General features: G+C 39.3%; 2 protein-coding genes across 2 annotated transcripts in view; both read right to left on the reverse strand.

Moving 5' to 3' along the window:
- Positions 1–17,945, reverse strand: part of WDR33 (WD repeat domain 33) — a 70,700-nt gene extending 52,755 nt beyond the window's left edge. Inside the window, exon 1 of the mRNA XM_086618667.1 lies at positions 17,831–17,945. The gene's annotated coding sequence lies outside the window, so the exon portion shown is untranslated. The remainder of the gene's footprint in view (positions 1–17,830) is intronic.
- Positions 17,946–19,659: 1,714 nt separating this feature from the next.
- On the reverse strand, positions 19,660–22,872 carry POLR2D (RNA polymerase II subunit D). The gene is made up of 4 exons (XM_086618402.1): positions 22,795–22,872; positions 21,548–21,728; positions 20,993–21,088; positions 19,660–20,238 (listed from the first exon to the last, which is right to left on the reverse strand). The coding sequence occupies exons 1-4, from the start codon at positions 22,865–22,867 to the stop codon at positions 20,160–20,162; spliced, it is 429 nt and encodes a 142-aa protein (XP_086474528.1). The 5' UTR covers positions 22,868–22,872; the 3' UTR covers positions 19,660–20,159.
- Between the last annotated feature and the right edge of the window lie 361 nt (positions 22,873–23,233).

The raw sequence follows: 23,233 nt of genomic DNA on the forward strand, positions 1-23,233 counted from the left end.
AACAAATCACACTAAATTTTGCATTACCTTCCCTAAACTAGAACTGTGTGGGAAAAGAATGTCCTCAGTAAAAACGGTATAAGTAAACACAAGAAAAAGTAACACCCTTCAGCAGAAGATGATACTTCAGATGAAATATACAACAGGAAACACGACGTTGGTTACAAATTACTTTATTAACAAGAGAAAAAGTTTTAAAGGGCTGCCTCAAAACCTTACTCTATGATCTGAAAATTACATTCCCTTTACATAACTTATAGTAAATACACCACAGATGTCATTCTACCTTTAGGTATACTTTCAATTCCATTATTGCAAAATAAATGGATTACATATTTATCAAGGTTTGATAAATTTAACCAAATATAACTTCCCCCCAACAAGACCCACTGAGAATGTTAAGAAAGTATGAGGGGCAGAGAAGAAGTTTCAATATTCAGATTTTTTTTCTGTCAGAGGAAAACGAGTCTAAACCCTAATTTTTCAGTCTGTAAAATCCTTAAATGATTAGATCAATCATAGGAATCCCTTCACAGCCGAAAACTACAATGTACACTGTCTTTAAAGTACACACTATCTTCAGACTACACAGTGACACACACTGAACCAGTGAAAACTCAAACTTAAATTTTCAACTTATACTCTTCCCCAATCCTGAATTGATAGTTTGACAAAAATTTTAAGCCAAACAAACTTATCAACGGAATGCGAAAACACTAGGAAATCCTCCTTTGCATGAAGGCTGAAGTGTTTACAAAAAGTCAAAGTGCATTTAACAAAGAATGGAAATCAGTAGAATTGTTTTTCAAAGTTGATATAATCTGTTTGTAAATTCATGAATGTACTTTCTTATTTAGTTAAAGTACTCATATCCTCAGTTTGAAAGAGTTGGAAATTTATTTCAACTGCCAGTCTTCAAATTTTATCTCACTTTTTTTGATCCGAACAATTGAAAAACGCTTCCATTTTTCAAACAGCAAAATAAAGCCAAGGTAGAAACGCTAGACACAAAAGAGGGTTTAGAAGTAGTGCATACTTTGATTCTTCTTAAGAGGCTCTTTATAACTACAAGGAGTGGGTCGCCCTTTAAATATCAGTCAGTTTGTTGGCACAGGGCAGAGTTGAACCTTCACAGGCTTTGCAAACCTAGAAGAAGTCACATCCTTTCCACTGCTAACCGAAAGTGTGTCGGGCCAGCTATGAAACAAGCCAGCTGTCACCTGGCTGTTAGCTACACAAGCAACTCTAACGTTCAAGAGGAAAACCCAAACTCAGCCATCACAACTATTCTCCAACACAAACAAGCCCAAACTAAAATAGCATGTTTCCTTAAATGGGGTAAAGACTTTTAAGACCTTTGGCAGGAGTAGCAACTTTTGTTAGCCCAACTTGTGTAACTAGAAAGACAAACCAGCTTTCAAATAAACACACCTTCACCTTCTGGCTGAAAGGTTCATTTTCTTGAAAGCTGCCCATTACCAGGTGGTCTAACAAGACACCACGTCTATCTCCAAATACTGCCACATCCATAACACCACTGTAACAGCACAAGCACTACAACATTAAGCTCATCTGAAACAAGAAAAAGGTGTCAAAACGTTCTCATGCAGGACATATGTCAAGTACCCCTAACACCATCCCAGATTTTCTTACCACTCACGAGATGGTAGCTAACTGTTGTATGGAAAGTTTCAGGCGTGAAATCTCAAAGGTAAAATGAAAAGGATACTAGTGTTTTTATAGCAAGAGAAAGCAGCTTCTTCAAATGAGCCAAGCAAGATAGCATTAAACATGCAAGTCCAGTAATAAAGTCTTTTTAATGTAGCTTTAAAACTTATGCATTACTCTGGGGAAAAAAAAAAAACAACAAACAACAAACTAGAGAAAATTTCCAGTACTAATCTCGCTCACGTAGGAAAAATATATTTTTTTAAAGTCACGCAGCTGTACTCTTATAGACAATGCACAAGTAAATTTCAAGAGCCAAGACCAAGAACGCAGATAAAAATATATGCTGGGGCTTCCAAAAACACTTGGATCAGATCTATTTGCAAGAAAACATTACATTAAAATGCCTTTTTAGAGAAACACTCCAAAGCCACAAGTTAATTCATTACTTATTTCTCTTTTGAAAAACTAAATCTTGGGAAGAAGATTTTTCAAGTACAAAAATAGGTAAATAAAGCATCAGCTATGATATGCATCAATTTAGATGGGACACACCCCAAACTATCCCAAGCAATGTCTAGCTTAGATTTCCACAAACAACACTCACTTAACATGCAATCAACATCAGCAAAACCTACTGTTTACAAGATGACCAAAGGCATAAACACGTTAGTTACACCTTTTCACGCCTACACATCCTTCTAAGGGCATGATTATGACAAGACAATGTGTGACATCAAAATTACGACAACGTGACAAGTGAAATGACACGGCATTAGGAAAACGATGGGTTTATGATCTGTTTATGTTATAAGCTGTTTCTCCAACTTTTGAGAAAGCCTCCTACTTGCAGTTACAAACTTTGAAAAAAGATTTTTTTATTTACCCAGCTGCTCACGATCATTTTCTTCTAATAATGCCTCAAATACCATGCTTTTATCCACATAATATCCTTAAGCTCATGTTTCCATTCATCATCTACATGTATGAATATACACACACAAAAAAGTATGTGCACATGAATACAGATGTGTGTGTATATACACACTGGGTGAAGTTTCCAAACAAAGATGCTTTAGAAATGAGGGGAGTTTTTGGTACAGATTCAGTTATGAGATGAAACTGGAGCATTTCTTTCCAAAGACCTCTGCTCCAGTCAGTCAAATACTCCCAAGTAACATTTAAGTTATCAGCATCCTACTTTGTCTTTTGTTGGGACAAACCAAAGCCTCAACAGGTTCTCCTTTAGATCTTTTTTATCAACTAAAAAAATGTATGAATTCAGTGCATCTGCATCTAAAGCTCCTGCTGTACTGCGACAGTGAGCAGAAAAACGCAAACAAATATCAGAGGACAATGTGTAATCCAGAGTAGTAACATCTAATTTCCTATTTTAAGCAAAGCACAGAACTTTGTGGTGTTGTTTGTTTGTTTTTTTTTTTTTTTTTTTAAAAAAGTCCATCAACAGGGTTTAAAAAGAAGACTCAATTTTTTCCCTAATGCACAGAATTAGAAGCAACAGCAGGATTTTTTCCAACATCAAGCATAGGTCAGCTCTTATTGTTTCTGGACAGTAATGCTACCAATTAATTGCTACTCTCTTCTAGTTCATTATAAATTTGCAGTTCAAATTGTGTTAAAAGCAATTTTAGTATGTCATTCTTCCATGCATTCTCATTGTTTTCAACAGAAATGTGACTTCTCAGAGAACTGACTATCAGTTTCCCACTTTCTGTCCCCACAAATACCCTTTCAAAGCTGACTAGCATTCACACATTTGGAAGTTAAATGTATTTGGGGATATACAGAGAACATATTATGAATTCACTGAGCAAAGATAAAGCCATCCAGAAACACTGAAAGTTAGTAAGTCATCAGCTAAGATGACAAACAAAAGCCTAGAAAATGCAATCAAATGGGGGAATAAATGAAGGCACATCCAACATGAAACTGAAGGCAGGAACAGGACCAGATGGACAAAAAACAAAACAAAACAAGTTAGAAGAAACACAGTAAGAGTAACCATAGAAGCAAAAACAGTGAGGAGCAAGGTCAGTCAAAGAAAGTACATGAGAAACTTGACAAATAGACACAGGTTAAAAAAGAGAAATTAAAAATAAATTAATCAAGAGATATTTGGGCAGAAGAAACTGCACAACAGAACTCAAGAAGGTTGTGACGGGGCCTGAGACATCCAACATTGTTCCTTAACTGACAACAAATACACTTGCAACAGAACAAGTCTTTTATTCATTCCTAATAGTGCTATCGAGTAATCAGAGGGACATGGCTGTAGAACAGAGTTAAAAATGAAAAAAATTGAGAATGATCTTATATCCAGGACACTATGGTGTCACTAGATAGATGGATTTGTGGTTTACCTTGTTTTAAAAAGCAAAAGTCACATAATGTATTAGCCCATTACTGAAAACGGTTACCACTTCGTTCAGGTACTCAAATAAGGCCACAAAGATAACATTAGCATTTCACATAGTATCTTGGTATTTTATCATCTTCTTTGGGTACGGCTGTTTCTTTAATAGGAAAATGAATCTCACATTAAGTTTTGAAAATCGACAGATTTGGACTTTGCTGCCTGAAATCATGCAACCAAAGTAATTCAAACACAACCTCACCAAATCAAAATAAAACAAATTAGGCTACTCAAAATTAAAACACACAAAAGCATGCTTCTCCACTGGTTTAATCACACAATGCTTGGAGAAAAGAGTGTCATGGCTTATATTAAATCTGTCACTTCTTACAAATAGTTCAATAGTAAAAACATCTGCTTTATGTATAATCTTGACAAAATGTATATGGTTTACTCAAAAAGTAAAGATGATCATTAATGAAGTGCAGTAACTGGTAACTAAAAAGTGTTTGTCTATTTAATAGTTATTTTTCACTGAAGTGAGAGCAACTTGGGTGCAGTACAGTGAGTAATAACCTGAATACGTCAAAAGAAAAGTATGTTTCCAAATGGTAGAACAGAAAGCTATTCTCCTAGGGAGCACGAGCAGCCAGTTACTTTGCAAACCCTATGCTGCCCACTACAACAGAACATGCTGCAGCTTAAAAGACGTTCCCCTGAAATGGCTAAACCAGCAAAGGAAAACAGGTGCTAAAACTTTCCTGAGTGTACCTGTATACTACTTCTGTAAATGCATATTAGACAGTTAAACAAAGTACATGTAAGGCTTTAAAGCAAGCACTTTTACAGTGTAACAGAAACTGTGAAAATTAGAACTAATTATTTGCATTGCAATAGCACATAGGAGTCCAAAACATGGTTCAGGACATTCCATGAAAAAAACACTATTAGAGAAGAATCACCTCAGCTTTCTGAGGCAGAAGTATAAGGTGAGAACACCACAGGCAAAATTTGGCATATCAAGTCTATTGTTCAATACATCAGTAGCAAACACCATCTTTCTTTGATTAGGCAAGCACCTTTACAAGATAACAAGTAATATTTCTGTAAAATCAAAAATACTATTGTAATCTCTGAAAAAATGTTCCTCTGCATTTTTTAATTTGTATATTAAGAAATGTGTAAGCACATCTGAATAAACACACCCGTTCTGAAAGAAAAAAATCAGACCAAATACAATTTAATGTTATTCCTTTCCCTTTTTTGTGGAGTTATCAAGTTCAAAAAAAATTCTCCTTTCTTTTGTCCTTTGGAAGAATGTGCACCTCTGGTATGGAGACCAGCAGTGGATCCCCCCATGGTTTCTCCTTCCTGAAACATTCACACTATTTCCAGGAAGGCTCTTTCTTGGCCTCATCATTCAGCCTTTTTCCTCACCTGGGAACTGTACCTCTGCCCAGTGAAAAGAATGATGTGAATCATACATTCTAAACATAAAATGTTTTATTTTTGCCATGTTTAGCATTTTTTTTCATGTTTTAGCAAACAAAAAAGAAATAAACATGCATGTACACACATAATTTCTCTATTACACAGGAACAGACCCAGCCATCCTGGTTAAGAGCTGAAAGTCGGAGACTGCTAGACACTCAGGCATTTCTTGAAAGCAGAAAATCACCAGGTAGGGGTTACATAGAAAAAGGGTTCTTCATTTGTGCAAACCATGTGATCTTAAGTAAATGGTCTTCCTATTATTTTAATCTAAATTAGGTATTCCCAAACAATTCCTCCTCCAAACAGGAAATGAATGTGAGCAAAAGCTTAGTTTTGAATCAGTGTTTCTGCATCTCCCATACTTCATTCACTGAAGCAGGTATGCTTATAATCTACAAATATTTGAAACTCACATTACTAAAACTAGGGCAAAACCAGCATTAGCAGCAGCAAGTTTCCACTGCATTCTTCTGAAGGTACACTTGAATTCTGCTGAAACTAGTTTGCATGTCTGCCAATGAATTAAACACTCACAGGTGACTTTCTTCTGCTCTATGCAAATGTAATTATTTTTCTGAAGAAAAGATTGATCATAAATTCGCTTCACAGCTCACTAGATAATCCCACACTGGAAACACAGAAAAGTTACAAAGCAGAAAAAATGATGTCAATTTGCCAGCATAGTGAAGAATATACTAATTGGACCAATTCCCTGAATTGCTTTGTGTTTCCATTTCCCTTTGTATTGGAAAAACATTTAACCAGATTTACAAAACAAGATCACTTGAGGTATGAAAATTGTACATATGTGTGAGGCACTCAGTAATCTCTCACAAGTACTTTTTTTTTTAAACAGTCCTTTTTTCAGATCATAGATTTTGGACAGATTAAAGTTGCTTCATTAAAGAAAAAGTACTACATCTAAACAAATTTAGTCCAGAAAGAATGCTTGGATCTTTATTGATATACAGTTCTATAACTAGATTATATCTTTCCCACTAGCTATGACAGATAATGGCTGTATTCAGCAGAAATACAAAACCAGATAAAAACCCGCACATTCTCATCTTCAAAGCCATGCTGGGACCTGTCTTGACATTGAACTGAGTTAACAGAACGCCACCTTTTGTAAAAACAGCATATACCCCAGTGACAAGGAAAGTTTGCATCCGTCAACGCAGTGCAACAAGGAAATGCGAAGTTGCCCAACTTAGCCCTGTGGTTGTGAAATGACTTTTGTCAAAAGCAGACAAAAAGCCCAACAATTTATAACAGAAAAAAATTGGATAAGGTTCTCGTCCTTTGAACATTTAAAAACCTTATTCCCATTTTTGAATTACATAAGGCATGGCAATAGCATGTAGTTGTCTGCATTTTTAGATGCAGAGCACCAAACATTTTCTAGAGACATGAAGACATAAGTATAGTAAGTTTAGATCTCAGAAAAATAAGAGTATTCTTACAATCTGAGAATAGACTCCTAAATTATCCACAGGTGCCAGAGGTCCATAACACACCAAATCACAAAGCTCAAGACAAAAACACTAACCTATATTATGCAAGACTGCTATTAAGCAATATTACTGCTTTTTGCAGCAAGCAGATTTCCACAAGGCTATACTGCTGTATTCCCAATACACATTAGCATCCATTCTCTATTGTATTCTATTTGTGAATAAAACTTTCCTAGAAATGGGTTTTAAATTCTGACAATGCAAAGCGGGCAGAAAAGGGTTTGGCAGCTTTCCCCACTACAGTCATTCTATTTCAACAGACAATGGAAAAAAAAAAATCTCCGTCTTCATCAAAAACATAGAAACAGATACTTAAATTAATCATTGGCTAAGTAAAATAAACTACTTTGCCCCAAAGATTCAATGACCTCTTGTTTGGAGACACCTCGAAGTTTTTTGTTTCATACACAGCCCTGAATCTACTACGCTGGCACGACCAAGGATCTAAAAATGCAGAAGTATTTTTTTGCCCTTTTAACTTCACTTCTGTACTTTCATTATGCCCAGTTTCACCAGGACGTTTAAACCTTTGGATTTTTTTTTACACAACCCAAACACATATACACACAATATGGAGTTTGAAAGGATAGTATATGTAAAACTTCTAACAAATCTGTTAAGAAAACAACCATCTTTCACTGCACAGTGAAGAAGGTCTGCTAAAATGCGATTACTTTGATGCAGTTTTTGATTCAAACAGTTTATTCTCTGCAGGAAGAGAAGCAGTGCTGATATTTAATTGACAAAAGCCCCACATCACTGAAATTTCACATACAAACACACTATGTCCAAGAACCTCTGAAACAGTAGGGAAAACATACAAATGAAGACACCTAAATTTCACAGGAGAACAGGCTATCAGGGAAAAAACTTCAAACAGCCAGTGTGAAAGTCTCAGGTTACAGAGCCTGGGGGACAGTCTTCAACAGCTGAGTCTGCTTAAGCTGCACATAAGTTAGACGTACAGTTAACACTTCCTTCAAATTTTGGATTTCTAGTGCTAAAAAAATACTTGATAATCAAACAAATCTCAAACATTGCTCATTTTATGCTCAAACTAAACACTTGACTCATTCCAAAGCAGACATATTTACAGAAGACATGCTTACATACATTATAAAAAAGGTCAAAATACTTTAGTTCACAGGACTCAAGAGACAGGTCCTGCTTTACCACTTTGGCCCAGTAGAGAAAACTGCTTTCACAAGTACAACAGCCTGGAACGATTCTCCTTCTGCACCTCACAAAAGCAACTTGTACAGCAAGTTGAAGTGTACTTCAAAACAAACACGGAAACAACCAGTTGCACTAAGAGGATGTTTGGCACACAGCAACTAAACCTCAGTTAGAAGACGCACAGGATTTGGTCTGCTGTCATGATTTCAATAGTTTTGCTTTAAGTTAAAATTTACTTGCAATACGTTAATAATTTTTTAATAATAAACAATATTCTTCCTCCCTCTAAATTACCAGTATATTCCTTCATCTTGACACCTCCTTAGCGTTTGTCAAGACCTGCATTTAGTTTATAACCAACTCAGACTATTTTTTGCTGCTATGAGTCACTATGATAATAGCAATTCATCTTAACTGACTGAAACACATCAGATTGGTTTTCCTGCTGAACCAATGACTGAGGCTGCCTTACTTGGAGCTGTCGTTTTGTCAGAAACAAAACACATAACATAGGATGACAAATACAACAAAGGAAAAGCAGTTTAAAAGCAAAAAAGGCCTCTCATGCTTGCTAATACTAAATGTCAAGATATCATTCTACAGCTGGTTATTATATCAGGACCTCATGAACTAACACTAATCTTAGTGGTAAAAAAAAATTGCACCTGAATCTGCTTGGGGTACTCCTAGTTTCACCCAATATGCAGTTCATCTTATTTATAAGGAGACCATATTGTTGGTTCATATTCAACTTGGCATTCACTGCAACTCTCAGGTCCTCTTCAGTGAGACTGCTATTCAGCCAGTGACTTCGCAGCTCGTACAAATCCAGGAGGGTATGCCCGCACATGGAGAACTCTGCACATCTCCTTGCCAACCTGCAGATGGTTTCTGCTGACCCATTCCTCAGGGGTACATAGGTCTCTCTTGACTCAAGTGCTACTATTTAGGTACATAAACTCCAAATCACCAGATTATCATCATCTTTCCTACTCAGCTTGCTTATGATTGAACCAGAACTTTACTGGACTATGGAGACACATTATTTATTAGGTACTCCACAGAAGAAATGTGGCCATTTTGCTTTCATTTGTCCATACATGGCTCCTGGCACGAGATAATTCCTTTGAAGACTCAAGCCTCATTTTGTATAAAACATTTGTATATACAAACTCAATTTGTATAAAACATACAAACGGCAGAGCATGGTGGAAAGAAAAAAAAACAGTGGCAAGAAATCCTACAAAAAAGTCTTCAGAGAACTTTATGATCAGTAGAAAGGAAAAGTAGTATAGCAGTTTTCAGGATAAAACTTAAGAGGAGAAACACAGCAACCGGCGTCTTTGTTTCAGAAACAATCTACTGAGATTCTGATGATAAAGAGAATGAAATCCATGTAATCTAACAGTTTGATTCTCTTCACACTACGGAACAGAAACATACATTTTAATATACTAAACAAAGTTCAGTATCTAAGTCCGTAAGAGTTGTAAATTCAATGCTAACAAGAAGATATCAAAGTCTTTTTAGGAAGACTTGGGAATTAGTAAGAGTTGTAACTTGTTATAAAGATTCATCTTTCATAACCTTTATCTATCGAATGCTTGACAAACATATCCAGAATTCTTGCAACTTTTACGTAAAAGCAAATGTTGAAAGCATCAAAAGAGAAAAATTAAGAAAATCTCTACAAATGCTCTTTTTTTTTTTCCTTAGTGATACCTGAGTCAGTCTTCTGACAAAGCAATGCGGCTTACCATACCAGTTTCTGGGCCAAACATAGGTAGAATAGTGTCTTAAGTTTCCATAACTAAGAAACTGAAGATGAGAAGGGGCAGCAGGAGGAAGGGAAATTGTGCTATCAAGTGTGATCATGTGAAAAAGTGTGACTTTATACAGTAAGTGAGCAGTGTAAGAAGGTAGAACAACTCCACAACTAAAAGCAAAGTTTTTCAGTAGTTATAAATTGTATTTCAAAAGATTCTTTTTCTACTTCTCTCTCCAAAAAGAGATTTTTCAGCAGAACACTTCAAGACAAAAGAACTTCTTATTTAACTGCGTATTTAATGTAAAAGCCATTCACCACCCATATCTACACCCTGGCTAACTCGCATCCAGAAGCGGAGGCTTTGTGCAATAGAGCCTCCATCTTCCAGACACGTCAAGGTTATTTACATACTTCATGTATTCAGTATAAGAAAAGAAGATACTGAACACTTTTACAGCCACACTGCAGAATAGATGCCCTATAACATACTACCCCATAGTGTTTTCCTAAGAGATATTTTTTCCTCAAGGGCTTTTGATTCTCTTTTGATAAAAAGATGTAGCAGATGCACACAGAAAGATTTATCCAAGACAGATTTGTCTGTTTTCCTCCCAAACCAAAACTCGAGGTTTTCAAGAAGTTAAATCAGCAGCTATGTTTATAGCAAAAGATGAGAATTAATACCTACAGCTGCTATGCCCATACATAGCTAATATAGAGACACCCTTAAGAAAAAGGAGTGGAATTGGAGAGAACAATTCAAACTTTATCAAATCACATAATGCTACTAAACAAGCCTTATGGACCCTGCTAGAGAAATTCAAACCATATTTACATTAACAATGCTTCCCATTATTTATGTACTGGTGAATCAGAGAAGCTTAAAAAAAACCCTAACAAACCCCATCAACCAAACATCCCTGAAATTATGGAAACAGTGAAAGAAAACAGCACTTCTAAATTACCTTGATCAAATAAGTTCTGACTGTAGATCATTAATGTGGATAAGGACAGAATTCAAAAGCATAGCTTCTCAATATCTGTTCCAGTTAAGATTTAAAAGTCTACTGTATATGTAAACTACTCTCTTGTCACAGTTTGGTGTGGAAGATCAATGTATAATCCTTGTTTGCTACTGGTTAGGCTAGAAACTTTAATTCAGTGAGGAACGATCTTACAACAGGAAAAACAAACTGTGATAACTATTGTAATTTTAAGCTCTCAGTGTTTAAAATCTACACTGTATCACTCCAGCAGTTCTAGAAGTTTTGTCAGAAACATTTTTTTTTTATTTTAAAACATAGTCAATGTAGAGATTCTTCTATATAAAAGAGCTTCCAATACTAGAACACTTTCTCAATCAATGGCTGATGTCTACATATCACTTGCTTACAGAACTGAAAACAAATTAGAAATATACTTGCTTTTAACTGGAATCACAGTCAGCTCTTCCAGGAATGTAAGTTTTCTGGTATTTCATCATGAATCTACGAGCCATGCAAATGCCTGTATGATTATGAAGATACACATACACTGCTCAACAACCACATTAAGCTTCTTTAGTAAACAGTCTTCATGTTTACCATTTAATATTGTTTAATAAAGCATGTGCTCATCTTCTCTGTCAATACATTTTTCAGCAAAGGAAATTCAAGTTCACATACATCAATCCTGCACAAAGCCTTTCGAAGAGCAAGGGTTCAGTATAAGATTTTCCCCAATTACAGGAACAGCCAGGCTTCCCATGGGAATGACAATTCAGCAGAAGCACATGTCACCAGAGAGCTTCAGTTTTGAAAACTAAGTCCTCCAAAGTCCCTTGTCATTTTTTCCCTACTTCGTATCAGCAAGCTTCCCTGGCAAAAAGCAGTACTTCAGTCAACAGTTCTAGTTTAGCATTTTCATCTTACCGTGCAGAAAGCTTGGCAGCTGTGGTTTATTACATTAGTCAAGAGTCTACAAAAGATATTATTAGAAATAGATAGTTTGTTTATTTCTTAGGCTTAAATTTGCAGAGGAGACCAAAATATTTGCATCCACCAGCAGAAAAAGACTGCAAGACTGACTCAATTATGAATTTAACGCCAAACTCTGTAATTTAGGAACGAATGCAAAGATCACAGAATGAACACACTATATTAACACTTACTCAATCTGCAGTCCTCCTACTTGCAAATTGGGGCACTCTTAATTTTTATTGTGATATAATCATAAAATTTCACTAGCCTCTGCAAAGACATGTAATGGTTTGTTTACAAACATGCTCCAATAGGAAAAAAGGCATTTTCAAAATTAACTGGTGATTTTTACTGGGGTTGAGGGAAGGAGGAAAATGGTAGGAATTTAACTGCAGCGATAGCTACTGAGAGAACTTCAGCATTCTAGGAAGAGTCCAAAGGGCTGCTGAGATCAAGTTCCATAATGACCTGAACCCAACCTAAAACTGCTGACATAAAACCCACAGTCCTTCCTTGACCCAAATTGTGTGTTCCTGTCCTACACTACCCCTCCTTTGAGCCAACATGAACACCTGGTGACCACAGTGGCCATCCACCTAAGAAACTGCTCTGTGTTGATACACACTTTTTGCTAACGTTAGTCAAAACCCAGAGCAACTTCTCAGCCAACTTACTATGGAGTCCAGGAATTGCTCTACTGACATAGGATTAAAAATAAATGACAAGAAGCAAGAGAAGTTACCACTTCAAGCTGTAATGTCAGTTTAGATGACTGCAAACGTGCAATGGACAGGGTAGAGCTGCACCATTACGCAGTCCTCAGGCTGTAAGTAGGCACTTTACATCAGCTGGAGCTGTGGCACTACTTACCCAACTCCAAGTGTAGCTCCTGCCAGACTCAAGTTTGCAGATGAATACTCATACATCCATGGTAAAATACAAATCACTGTGTTGCCAAAACTTCGTAATGAACATGAAAACTGCACCAAATCCATAAAATACTACAGACTCCCTTTAAAAACAGGGACGCGTTAATATATTATTTTGTATCATGTTGTTTTTTAGATTTGGGAAAATGATTTAAAGGAACCCTCAAATGTTTAAACCCAAGAAAAATGGATTATTTCCAGTATGTCTGTGCTTATCCTGAGGTGTGTGAGACACTAATATACAGAACTGATACTGTCAGTTGCAAAACTGCTTTTGGCCTATCCTGCCACACTGTTCAACTCAGGGGTACTTACTTTTGGGTAAAGTTTTAGGTAAGTGAAAAAGAGTAAGTTGAATTCAAGCTTCGCAACCAACTGCCTTAAATTAAATTTTGGTACTAAACAGACATGATCTTAAACATTTAGGCATGTATTTTTATAAAAATTACTGCCATAGTAACTAAGAACAGAGCATATTGCCTCTCAACACGTGGTTACAGTCACTCAATGCAGCTAAGTCAAAGCTGTGGCAGAGACAGATAATTCCCATCACCTCCTCCTTCCCCACCACATCGCTGGTTCCAGAACTAGTGTTTCTAAGACACAGGTCAAAACAGAAAATCAAGCCAGATTACAAATAAACAAACATGGTACTTCTGCTCACAGAAAGGGTCCCCCTGTACAGCTGCCTGCACCATTGTAGGAACTCTGGTACCAAGAGAAGACAGGCAGCAGAGTATTATGATTTTAATTATTTAAAAGAACTAAAAATTCTAGGTTACATCAAATTCACAACTCCACTGATAATATCTTCAAAGCTTAAAAAGTTAATAGAACTTATTTTTTTGAACCAGCACATTTCATTACAGTGAAGACTAATTAAACAACAGCAATGAGCTCATGACAAGCATGTTCCTGTTCTTCATATCAAAATTAACTCACCAATTAAAAGTAAATAGAAAATGAGAAGTGTTCAGATTTAATAACAATGTACGGGAAAAAAATCCTATTTAAATGAAAAAGTAAATTGAATGCAAACTTCTAACTCTGTTTTTGATACAAAAAGTGTACAGGGTTACTTGTTGCAGTACATACGTGCCCAGAATGGAAGAGACATTTTCATTTGTGTCTGAAGAACATGAAAAATTGCTTATACTTTTTATATTCTATATACATGTAAGAACACTTCCATGTATTTGTTTGAAACACTTATGTACAACACGAGTTTTATCTGGGTTTGTCAACAACAAAGTTTAATACTGTAGAGCAAGTCTTTCTTCAAGACTGTTTTCCTACACCTGCGAAATTGTGATAAAAACAACAGCTTGTAAAACTGCTTAGAACAGAACCTCCAATTCCTGGTAAGACTTCACTGCAACTTACTCAGTACAGTTCATTATTATTACACTTGATACATTTTTCAATCCTTAAAGTATATTTACCTAGATTTTCAGCATTAGAAATTATCCCATATTATGGAAGTTGGTACTTACTCTTCCTGTTCAACAAGGTATCTTTACAAACAGGGATTTGTTTGTTTGTTTTTTTTTTCCCCTCAAGTGAAAAGCAGGTACATCACTTCCTAGACAAACTGGGATTTGTTTATCACAGCCATTCGTGCTACACAGAATCTTCCATTTTATAATTTGGTGCAGAGTAGCATTATCAGAGGTAAACCTGGAAAAATACCAGTTCACTCAGCTTCAAAACATAAAATAATTTGGTCTTGAGTATCCCTTCATATTCAGAGAATGCCTTACAAATCAGAACTGTGATCACTCTAAGCAAGTAAGAAGGAACTGTATGAAAAAGTATAATGGCTCAAGGGAAAGTATCAAGACAGCAGTAGATTTAAACTCCTATTTTCTGATTTGTGCTTAAGCCATTAAAAAGTACTACAGTTTGCATGTTTCTTTCTGGGTTGATTTCTTGTCTGGTTTTGGTTTTCTTCTTTAAATCAAGTTCCCTTTAGACAAGGCAAAGAAGCTTGAAATAAAACCTTTTTTAAATAAGCAAACAAGGAAGGGCTGGAACACTTACCCACTTTTCTAATTACAACCTCCACAAAAACAGACTTCTACTATGCTACAACATATTCAGGCCTCACCTCTTCCACCATAAACTTGTCATAATCTACGTTACCACAAACCGAGGAACAATTTTAACCAGTACTTCTCATCACCATGCATGCACTGTTTTATACTAAAAGTTTTATCAAAAGGAAAACTGCACAACAGAAGAGAAACTAGCTTTCTTTCCTGGCAAATACATACTTCATATCACATTTCAAGTTTCACAAGAGAATCATTGGTACACCCAGCCTGAATGCGGAGAGCTGGTTGAACCAGAAATGACATTCTATTAAATGCTGAGTAGTTTTTCTTAATACTAGTGAGCAAGAATAGATTGCTGCTAAGTTCAGCACCATTTTAAAAATATCGGATTATGGATGCTCTAAACTGAAGTGAAATGAATAACAACAGAATTCAAATAACAGAACTATTTAGCTATCAAAAAGTCTACTTCTCTTCTCTTACTTTCAGAGATTCTCTATAGTAAAAGAAGAAAACTAAGATTACTTTAAGGTTTTCATCTTCTGAAAGATGATTTTTACCATATCTCCTCCCCACCATTAAGCTCTAACAATATTCAGTTTAACTGAGGTTTACTTATCAGTGACATTTCTTCATTAACTGTACCAACCAAACTTGCATATCTGTGTTTTTTACTTTGTATAAAACTTTTGGTAACAAAATGATACAATATCAGGAATGAAAGTAGGGCAAATAAAGAACAAATTTTGTAAAATTCACAAACACGCTACGGTTAAAGTTTTTGGCTTTTTACAACTTCTCTGCACAAAGACATGAATAGTTTTCTAACATCTGGGCAAGGCTAAAATGATTTTCATTTCCAGCGTCAGTGAACCAACTATGGAAATTCCCTAGATACCAACCGTGTGGCTACCACATGCAACAAGTGAAGCATTTTGCACGGAATCATCTCAGTAAAAAGTTAAACTGTATTCCTTTCATATTCCTACTCAATCGAAAGCATTCTCCACAATTTTTTTTTTTTTAGGTGAGTCAGAAGACTAAGAGATCTGCTACAGATGGGAATAAACCAGAAGATCTAATTGCCTCGTCAGACCAAGGCCTCTCTTCGCTGCAGCAAAAGGTGGCATTTCTAGTACCTCTATCTCCAGCAAAATTTAGGATCGCTATGCTATTACTTCCTGTGCTAACATCTGCTGGTAACAGGAATCAAAACTGATGAGAAATTTTCAATTCCAACAGTCCAAGCAGTCTACTGTTTACTGCTGCAAGGATTCAATAGAGGACCAACACCTCAGGTAACAGGGAGAGACTTTGACTGTTCAAAAGGTTTTAGCAGCTCTAGGAGTGGAGTATTAAATTAAACATACACTAGTTACTAGCACCAAACATTCTCTGCAGCTCAAAGATTTGTTTTTTTACTCTATCTTGCAATATTTATTTCTCAATTGATGCTTTTAATATAATCTGATAGTTCCATCCACTTCTGAAACAGTCAAATGCAGGAAGGTTGTGTAAAGCTTACCTTCTAAACTGTAGAGTAGTTAGGCAACTCAAAAAACGCCAACAGCAAAGCAATTAAAGACACACCAGATTTTCTTATCATGCTAAGAATGTTTAAATGAGAATTCTTTTAACTACATATTCAGATCTTCCCATTAGAAACACAACAGCGCAACTGAACAAGATGTTAAGAACCGGATTTTGAGATATGTTTTATTCTTCTATTAAAGATGATAGCAGAATATTGCAGCAAACTGTTGAGAAGTAAAAGTCAATTTGGCTGATAAAGAATCCAGGAAGAGGGGACCCCAAAGCATATTGTTTGCATACTATAAACTCTCTGCCAAATACATATGTAGTGCTGCCTTTTTTAAAGGAAAGATAGAACGGTTTGAGTTAGAGAAGCATAAAAGAATTAATATTTGCTGCAAGGATGATGAGGGACTAACGTGCACCTAGAAAAACAAATTCCCAAATACTACTTACAAACTGTGCTTAAAGATATAGTGAGGTACAAAACGAGGTAAAGTACAGAACTACTTACCTATGACAACATTTGTAAAACAAACAAATGTGCTCAAACGGGCATCAATATTTCAAAATAATGTATTTGAAACCATACAGCTGTCTACTCATAAAAAAGAGGATAACAGTCAGCACGAGAGAAACGACATCTATCTTCAGGAAGGCATGAAGTTTAATGAGTTCTCTTCAACAGAAAAGCGCTGAAGATTTTTTTTTTTTAATTTAACAGGACGCCTAGGTTTTGCTACCCATGCCATCGTCACAGACTGGTGAGTCTCAGTGAGTGGAACGTGCCACCATATCGCCATTGAACCCATCTACCCTTCTAGAATAAGTAAGTGCCTGCTACACATGGTTTTATCCACCCAGAATGGCCAGGACTTCCCAAGTCGTACCTTCAAGCAGTCACAATCCGATCTCCACTCAAAGCCAAGGCAGACAATAATAATATCGTTAAAACAAGACAAGATTGAGAGACTCGAGGAGGCCGCCACCAGACACCTAGGCAGCAAGCAGGAACGGGGACCACTCGCCTGCTCTCGGCCCCCGCTTTCAGCGCTACTTCAGCCCTACAGCACACCCCACCCCGCGGGCCCAGCGCCGCGGAGCTGGGCCCCGCACTCGGCTCATCCCACGGACAAGGCCCGGGCCCCGCGTTCCCGAGGGCGCCCAGCCCAGGCAGCCCTGCGGCCCCTCACCGCTGCATTCACCCCTCGCCGTCCGCAGGCCGCACCAGAGCCGGGCCTTCCCGACCCTGCCCACACCGCCTCTGGGCCGCGGCCTAAAAATGGCGGAGGCAGCCGCACTTCCCAGGCTGCTCACCCCTGCGCCCACCCCGCCAGCGGCCCAGAACCGCGCCGCACTCACCGTCCAGCCGGTCCCTCGTAACCCCGACTCCGCACTCCGTCTTTCTCGCCGCTGGCCTCGTCCCTCCTGCCCCGGAAACCGCCGCCTCACGAACCCCCGCCGCGGCCGGCCGCCATCTTCCTTCCCCCCACCAGCGGCCGGGCGGCGCACGCGCCCTACGTCACGCGAGAGGCGGGAGACCGCGGCCAGCGCGCAGGCGCGCGGGGGCGGGGCACGCGCCCCCCGCAGGCGGCGGCGCGAAGAGGTGCGCGCATGCGCGCGGCAGCGGAGGGGACGGGCTGCGGGTCCCGCCGGTGATTCCTTGCGGAGTGTCGCGCCCGGCATCCCGCTCGCGGTTTCTCCGGGGGAAAAGGATGACTGGAACGCAACCCGCGAGCCTTGCGTAGCTCTGCATTGCTGTACTGCTTCGTGTGACTCCACACGTTCGCCAAACGACGGCGTCGCACCTCCTGCAGTTCCCTTGGACACCTCCCCTCCCTCTTCCCTGTCCTGATCACCAGGTTTGCAAACGCAACAATCAAGAACAGCTAATCTCCAGGCTCCTAATTATCTGTTTGTGGAGGATGGTGCAAATCTCCTGAGATAACTTTCAGATTGCTGTCTGCTATGCTCCACCTTGGGCGTCATGTTAGCTTAATCGACAAGCTCCCAGTTACAATTATGATGTCCTGTTACCCAGAAGTGTAGGTGAAGAGGTCTAGAGTGTTTGTTTTTTTTTTCACTAAAAATGAGTTCTCATTAAGATATGACAGCCTGTGTATTTAAAATATGAAAATGTCTTAAAGCTGCTTGAACAAACATTTCACAGGGCCAACTCTCAGTTACAGTGGGAGCAGCTGCCCTAAAGCAGCCCCTATCGAAAGTGGCCACTGAGCTTTACAAAATATTCACCGTGCCACCTTGCTTTTATCTTTGTTCTTTAGTTGTAATTACTGTGATCCAGTTAAAGTTACTGTGGTTAATTAGAAAGGCATGTCTGGTTTACTGGCCTGCAGGAGCTGTGACGCCACTAAAGCTCAGAAATAAATGCTGTTTGAGGTAACGTGCTTCAGTTCAGATAGCCCAACCAGCTGTCATAAACCAGCTTGGCCTTTCAGCATAGCAGCAACACGAAGTTTCCAGTAAGAGCTGAAATAATTCCGTATTTCTCTCCCTTTTGCAACATCAGTGAAACTGTACATCAGCACAAGCAGAGCCTTAACTTATTACTTGTCATCCTCTTTGTCCCAGCTGTTCTTTCATGCAAAAATCTTCCTTCTTCCAGGCGTGGTGGTGAAATTATTAATATTTAAAATTCGAGAGGGCTGGCTCAGAAGTTTATCCTAACTAAAAGAACATTCCTTTGAACTAAAAGCTAATGATCTGTGATTGTTGCCAATTCCCGGCTCCTGAGCTAAGATAATACTGGGTGTGCCACTTCCTTAGGCTCCACCAAGAGCCATCTCTCTGTAGTGTCACGTTATTTACTGCTTGATTCCTTCTTAGAATTGTGGCAGTTAGCAAGTTAATTAAGGACTTCATCCCTCCCAGGAGGATGTCTGGCTTTGTTATCATCAAAATGATTGGTTTTCCTCACCTTTTTCTTTCCCAACACAGAGGGAGATGCTGCCTAAATGTTCTCTCACTATGATGATAGTTAATAAAGCCGTTCTCTCTGACCTGTCCTGAATTGTACTTGCATTATTACACACTTGGGAGTCCCCTGATGTCCAACACAGGTTAATAATCACAGGATCTACTTATCAAAAAGGTCCTCATTAATAAAATCATAATATGCACCTAATGTTTATAAAACACACAGCCTTAATTAGAAATATATTTTAATTTACACTAAACAATGATAGAAAATTATTGAAGCTGTAAATATCCACTGTCCTGATCAAACAGCAAAAAAACACAAACAAAACGACCACAGAAAATGATGCTGCCCATCACTAAACCTTCTGAGAGTCAAGAATAAGTTTCTCCATCTCTTTTAGAAGTTCACAAAACAAAAGTCGCACCTACATTTCTGCTAAAAAAACAGAAACATGTTGAAAATTCCCAAACTGGGGAGAGGGATTTGGAAGAAACTGATACTTGAGCCACTGGGAAAAGGCTTTTCAGGTTCTTCGGCTTTCACAATACAGGCATCCTTACCAATATACATGTGGAACAAACCAAAAAGACCACACTGATCCCCAGTCTGAACACACCTGCAGACAACACAGCACTGGAGTACCCTGTATCCACAACTCCCCTTACTCAGTCGGGAGCTGGATTGGTCCAGAGGGCTGAGAAACAACATTCCCAGGTCTTTCTGTTCATACAAAGGGGTTGGGGGTTAACCTTAATACTGGAAGCTGCGTTTAGTCTGAATGTCGTCAAGAATCTGCTGTAATTCCTCATCTTCAAATCGGCCCTCCAGGCTGCAAGATAAGAAAAATGTTACATTAAAGGTTTTAGAAATTATCTATCCCCTGGATTCATTTCAGACAGCCCTAATTCTCTCCTGTCAGTCTCAACACCATCATTACCCACCTGTACAGTACCACCAGAAACCATCTAAAACATTCCTGTTCAAATACCACTCTAATCCCTATGCAGTGCTTCCTCTTTAAATGACAAACCTCCATCTTTCCCAGAACTTTCTGCTGAGTAATTTCAAAACGTTTTATTAAAAAGGCAAGGCAGGTGCCTCTTAAATAGTCCATGAATAGCCTCTTAATAGTCTAAATGAAGTCCATGTAGCGTCATGCTGATAAGCCGGCCCAGTCTTGTTATGAAATCTTAGCATATAAGAAGCTAATTCAGGTGAATGTTTCATTCCCTCCTCCATCTCAGGCCATGAGGTAACAAATCAAGACACGAAGAAGTTACTGCTCCCCCACACACCATCCGCAGAACAGTTCATAGGAGCAATGTCAGTTACCACAATAGAAAAATACGACCCAAAAACCACAAACACAGCTGGGTGGGCTAAGAACCCTAATTTAAACTCCAGTAAATGTTGTCAGAAGCGCATTAGTGATGCTTTACAAATAGTGCCTCACTGTCAGATCAACGAGTAGGTGAAGAAAGACCAAGACCAAAGGTCTGGACTGAAGAGAGGGCATCTGTCCATCGCTGGCTTTAGACCACAGGAAAGTATACAGCAGTCTTTTTACCACGTGTAATACTCACCTAGGAATCAAAGCTTTCGCTTCCTCAGCTGTCTCAGGACACAAGTTAGCCAAACATGCCAATTCGAATTTATGGAGCTTTTTCTGGAGCAGCAAACTGTTAAGGAAAGACAACAACTTGATGAAATTACAAGTAAGACAGAAACATAAAAGGGCGTAAATGAAACCAAATAGGTATCTTTTTTCACTCTGCTTTGGCACTGAAGTCAATATTTTTTCAGGAGGAAAGACTCATTATATAATGGCATAGAGAAAAAAAAGTCACGTGTTAACTCGACTTCCCCTGAATTACTCTACAAAGTCTAGAAAATCCTCCCATTTAATGCAATAGCTGCCATTTCAATACTGGAAACAAAGCACTTCGGAAGGCTTGACCTAGACAAAGTACAACCCTCCATGAAGAACTATCATCAAATTTGTTGCCTCTTCATAAAGACAAGATTCAGCATTATAGTACAAATGAGGAAACACCACTAAACTGTACTTTCATAAAACAAAATCAGTATTATATGCCAAATTCTCCAGTACAGTCTTATACCCTGATTTTTCCACTCACCTACGGACACTGGCAATGGTTTCGCGGTTTTTGAAGCGGCTGAAGCGCGCTGTGTAGTTCAAGGTTTTCATGAAGACTTCTGAAAGCTCCTGCTCATCTTCTGCACTCTCATTCTGTTGCTTACGATGCTCAAGAAGCATATGTACTTCTGAATTTAGAAGAGTTTCCGCAGTTTCAAATTCTGCATTTGAATGAGTGAACACCACCATAAAAAAAACGTGAAGCATGGATGAAAAAGTTTACATTAAAAGTTTATATTTAAAAAAAATTTACTCGAAAGGTTACTTGAGCTACTGAAATTTTAGTATCAGAAAAAAGTTTTAAACAATCTTAACAGATTTTTGTCCCCTTTCTTAGCCAATGCTCTTTGTTTTAGTTCATCATCACTGTATGTATTCCAATAACAAGAAAGTCTTTCAACATCAGCAGTACGAGCTGTTCAAAGCAGCAGGTTCAGAGGCTGCATCCCGGGCTGCGCTTCAGCACTGTTTTATAAAAGCCGTCGGACACAGCGCAGTGCTAGAATGGACAGGCAGCCTGTTATTTTGCACGGAGCAGTGAAGTAACTTGGGCTAGTTTTTTTGTGTAAAAACATTCAAAAAACAGTCTTTCAGGACTATGCTTTTGTTCATAACTCAAAAACGCAGCACAGCATCCTTTTTGTTGTTTTTTTTTTTTTCTTTTTTGTTTTCTCCTCTTCTGGGGCTGCTCTGCGGCATAAATCGAGCTCTGGAATTTATACTGAATAGTTTTCAGAAAAAAAAACATACAGACTGTCAGCATCCCTAGTTACAACCCAGGCTATGGACTGCTGGGTTCCTAAAATACAGCACTATTCTAGTGTCAAGAAACATCAGTAGAAAAGTAGTGGTTACAGTAAACAAAAGAATCTTTTCACTGCAACCTGATATTAAAAATAATTTTTTTTTATTCCTGTACACACACGTAGCGGTCCACATAAGAACAGCCATATCTCAGCAATCGCGGAGTCCTTACAAACACGGAAATGAGGTATTATCCCCGATTTCTATCACTCGGGGCTCTCTATCTGGCGTATCCGTGACCGGTGGGGCAGCCCGGCGGCGGAGCGGCGCTCCGGTCCAAGGACCCGCTCGGCGACGCCGGCGTCGCGTAGGGTCGGTCGGTCGGTCCCTCGGCGGCCGCCGCCAGCCCTCAACCACCGCCCGGCCCGCCGCCCGCGGCCCCCTCGGCCGCCCCCGCTCGGGCGGCCGCCCCGCGGCGCGCACCTTTGGGGAAGACGAGCTGCGAGGCGTCCTCCTCCACGTCGGCCGTTCGCGCGTCGCCGCCGCCCGCCGCCATCGCCTCAGTCGGCACCGGAAGCGCCGCCGCCCGGAAGCGCGGCGCCGCCGCGGCCGGGGGGCGGAGAGGAGGCGGAGCGGGTAGGGCCCCGGCCCCGGCCCCGGCCGGGCAGGGAGGGTGGAGCGGTGTTTAGCGCTGCCGGGAGGGCGCGGACGGTGGTAGTGACCCGTGGGCGGCCGGCGCTGTGTAGGGTGTGGAAAAGCGCCGTTACCGCGTGGGGCAGCAGCGGGAACGGGGCGCCAGCACCCCCCGTCTGACACCGCCCTCAAAGGCGTGTTTCGGCTGGCGCGGGAATGGGCTCCTGCAGCCGGGAAGCAGCGGGGTGCTGGAGCGCTGTTGGTGTGACGGACCGAGAGGCTGCGGGCC

The sequence above is a fragment of the Tauraco erythrolophus genome, chromosome 11, assembly GCF_009769465.1.
Source record: "Tauraco erythrolophus isolate bTauEry1 chromosome 11, bTauEry1.pri, whole genome shotgun sequence".
Lineage (NCBI taxonomy): Eukaryota > Metazoa > Chordata > Aves > Musophagiformes > Musophagidae > Tauraco > Tauraco erythrolophus.

Excerpts from the sequence above, each read along its gene's own strand:
- POLR2D (XM_086618402.1), bottom strand. The coding sequence starts at position 22,867 with ATGGCGGCGGGCGGCGGCGACGCGCGAACGGCCGACGTGGAGGAGGAC. Across the intron at positions 21,729-22,794 it reads GCAGCTCGTCTTCCCCAAAG|AATTTGAAACTGCGGAAACT; the intron begins GTGCGCGCCGCG and ends ATTCAAATGCAG. Across the intron at positions 21,089-21,547 it reads ACCATTGCCAGTGTCCGTAG|TTTGCTGCTCCAGAAAAAGC; the intron begins GTGAGTGGAAAA and ends TTTCCTTAACAG.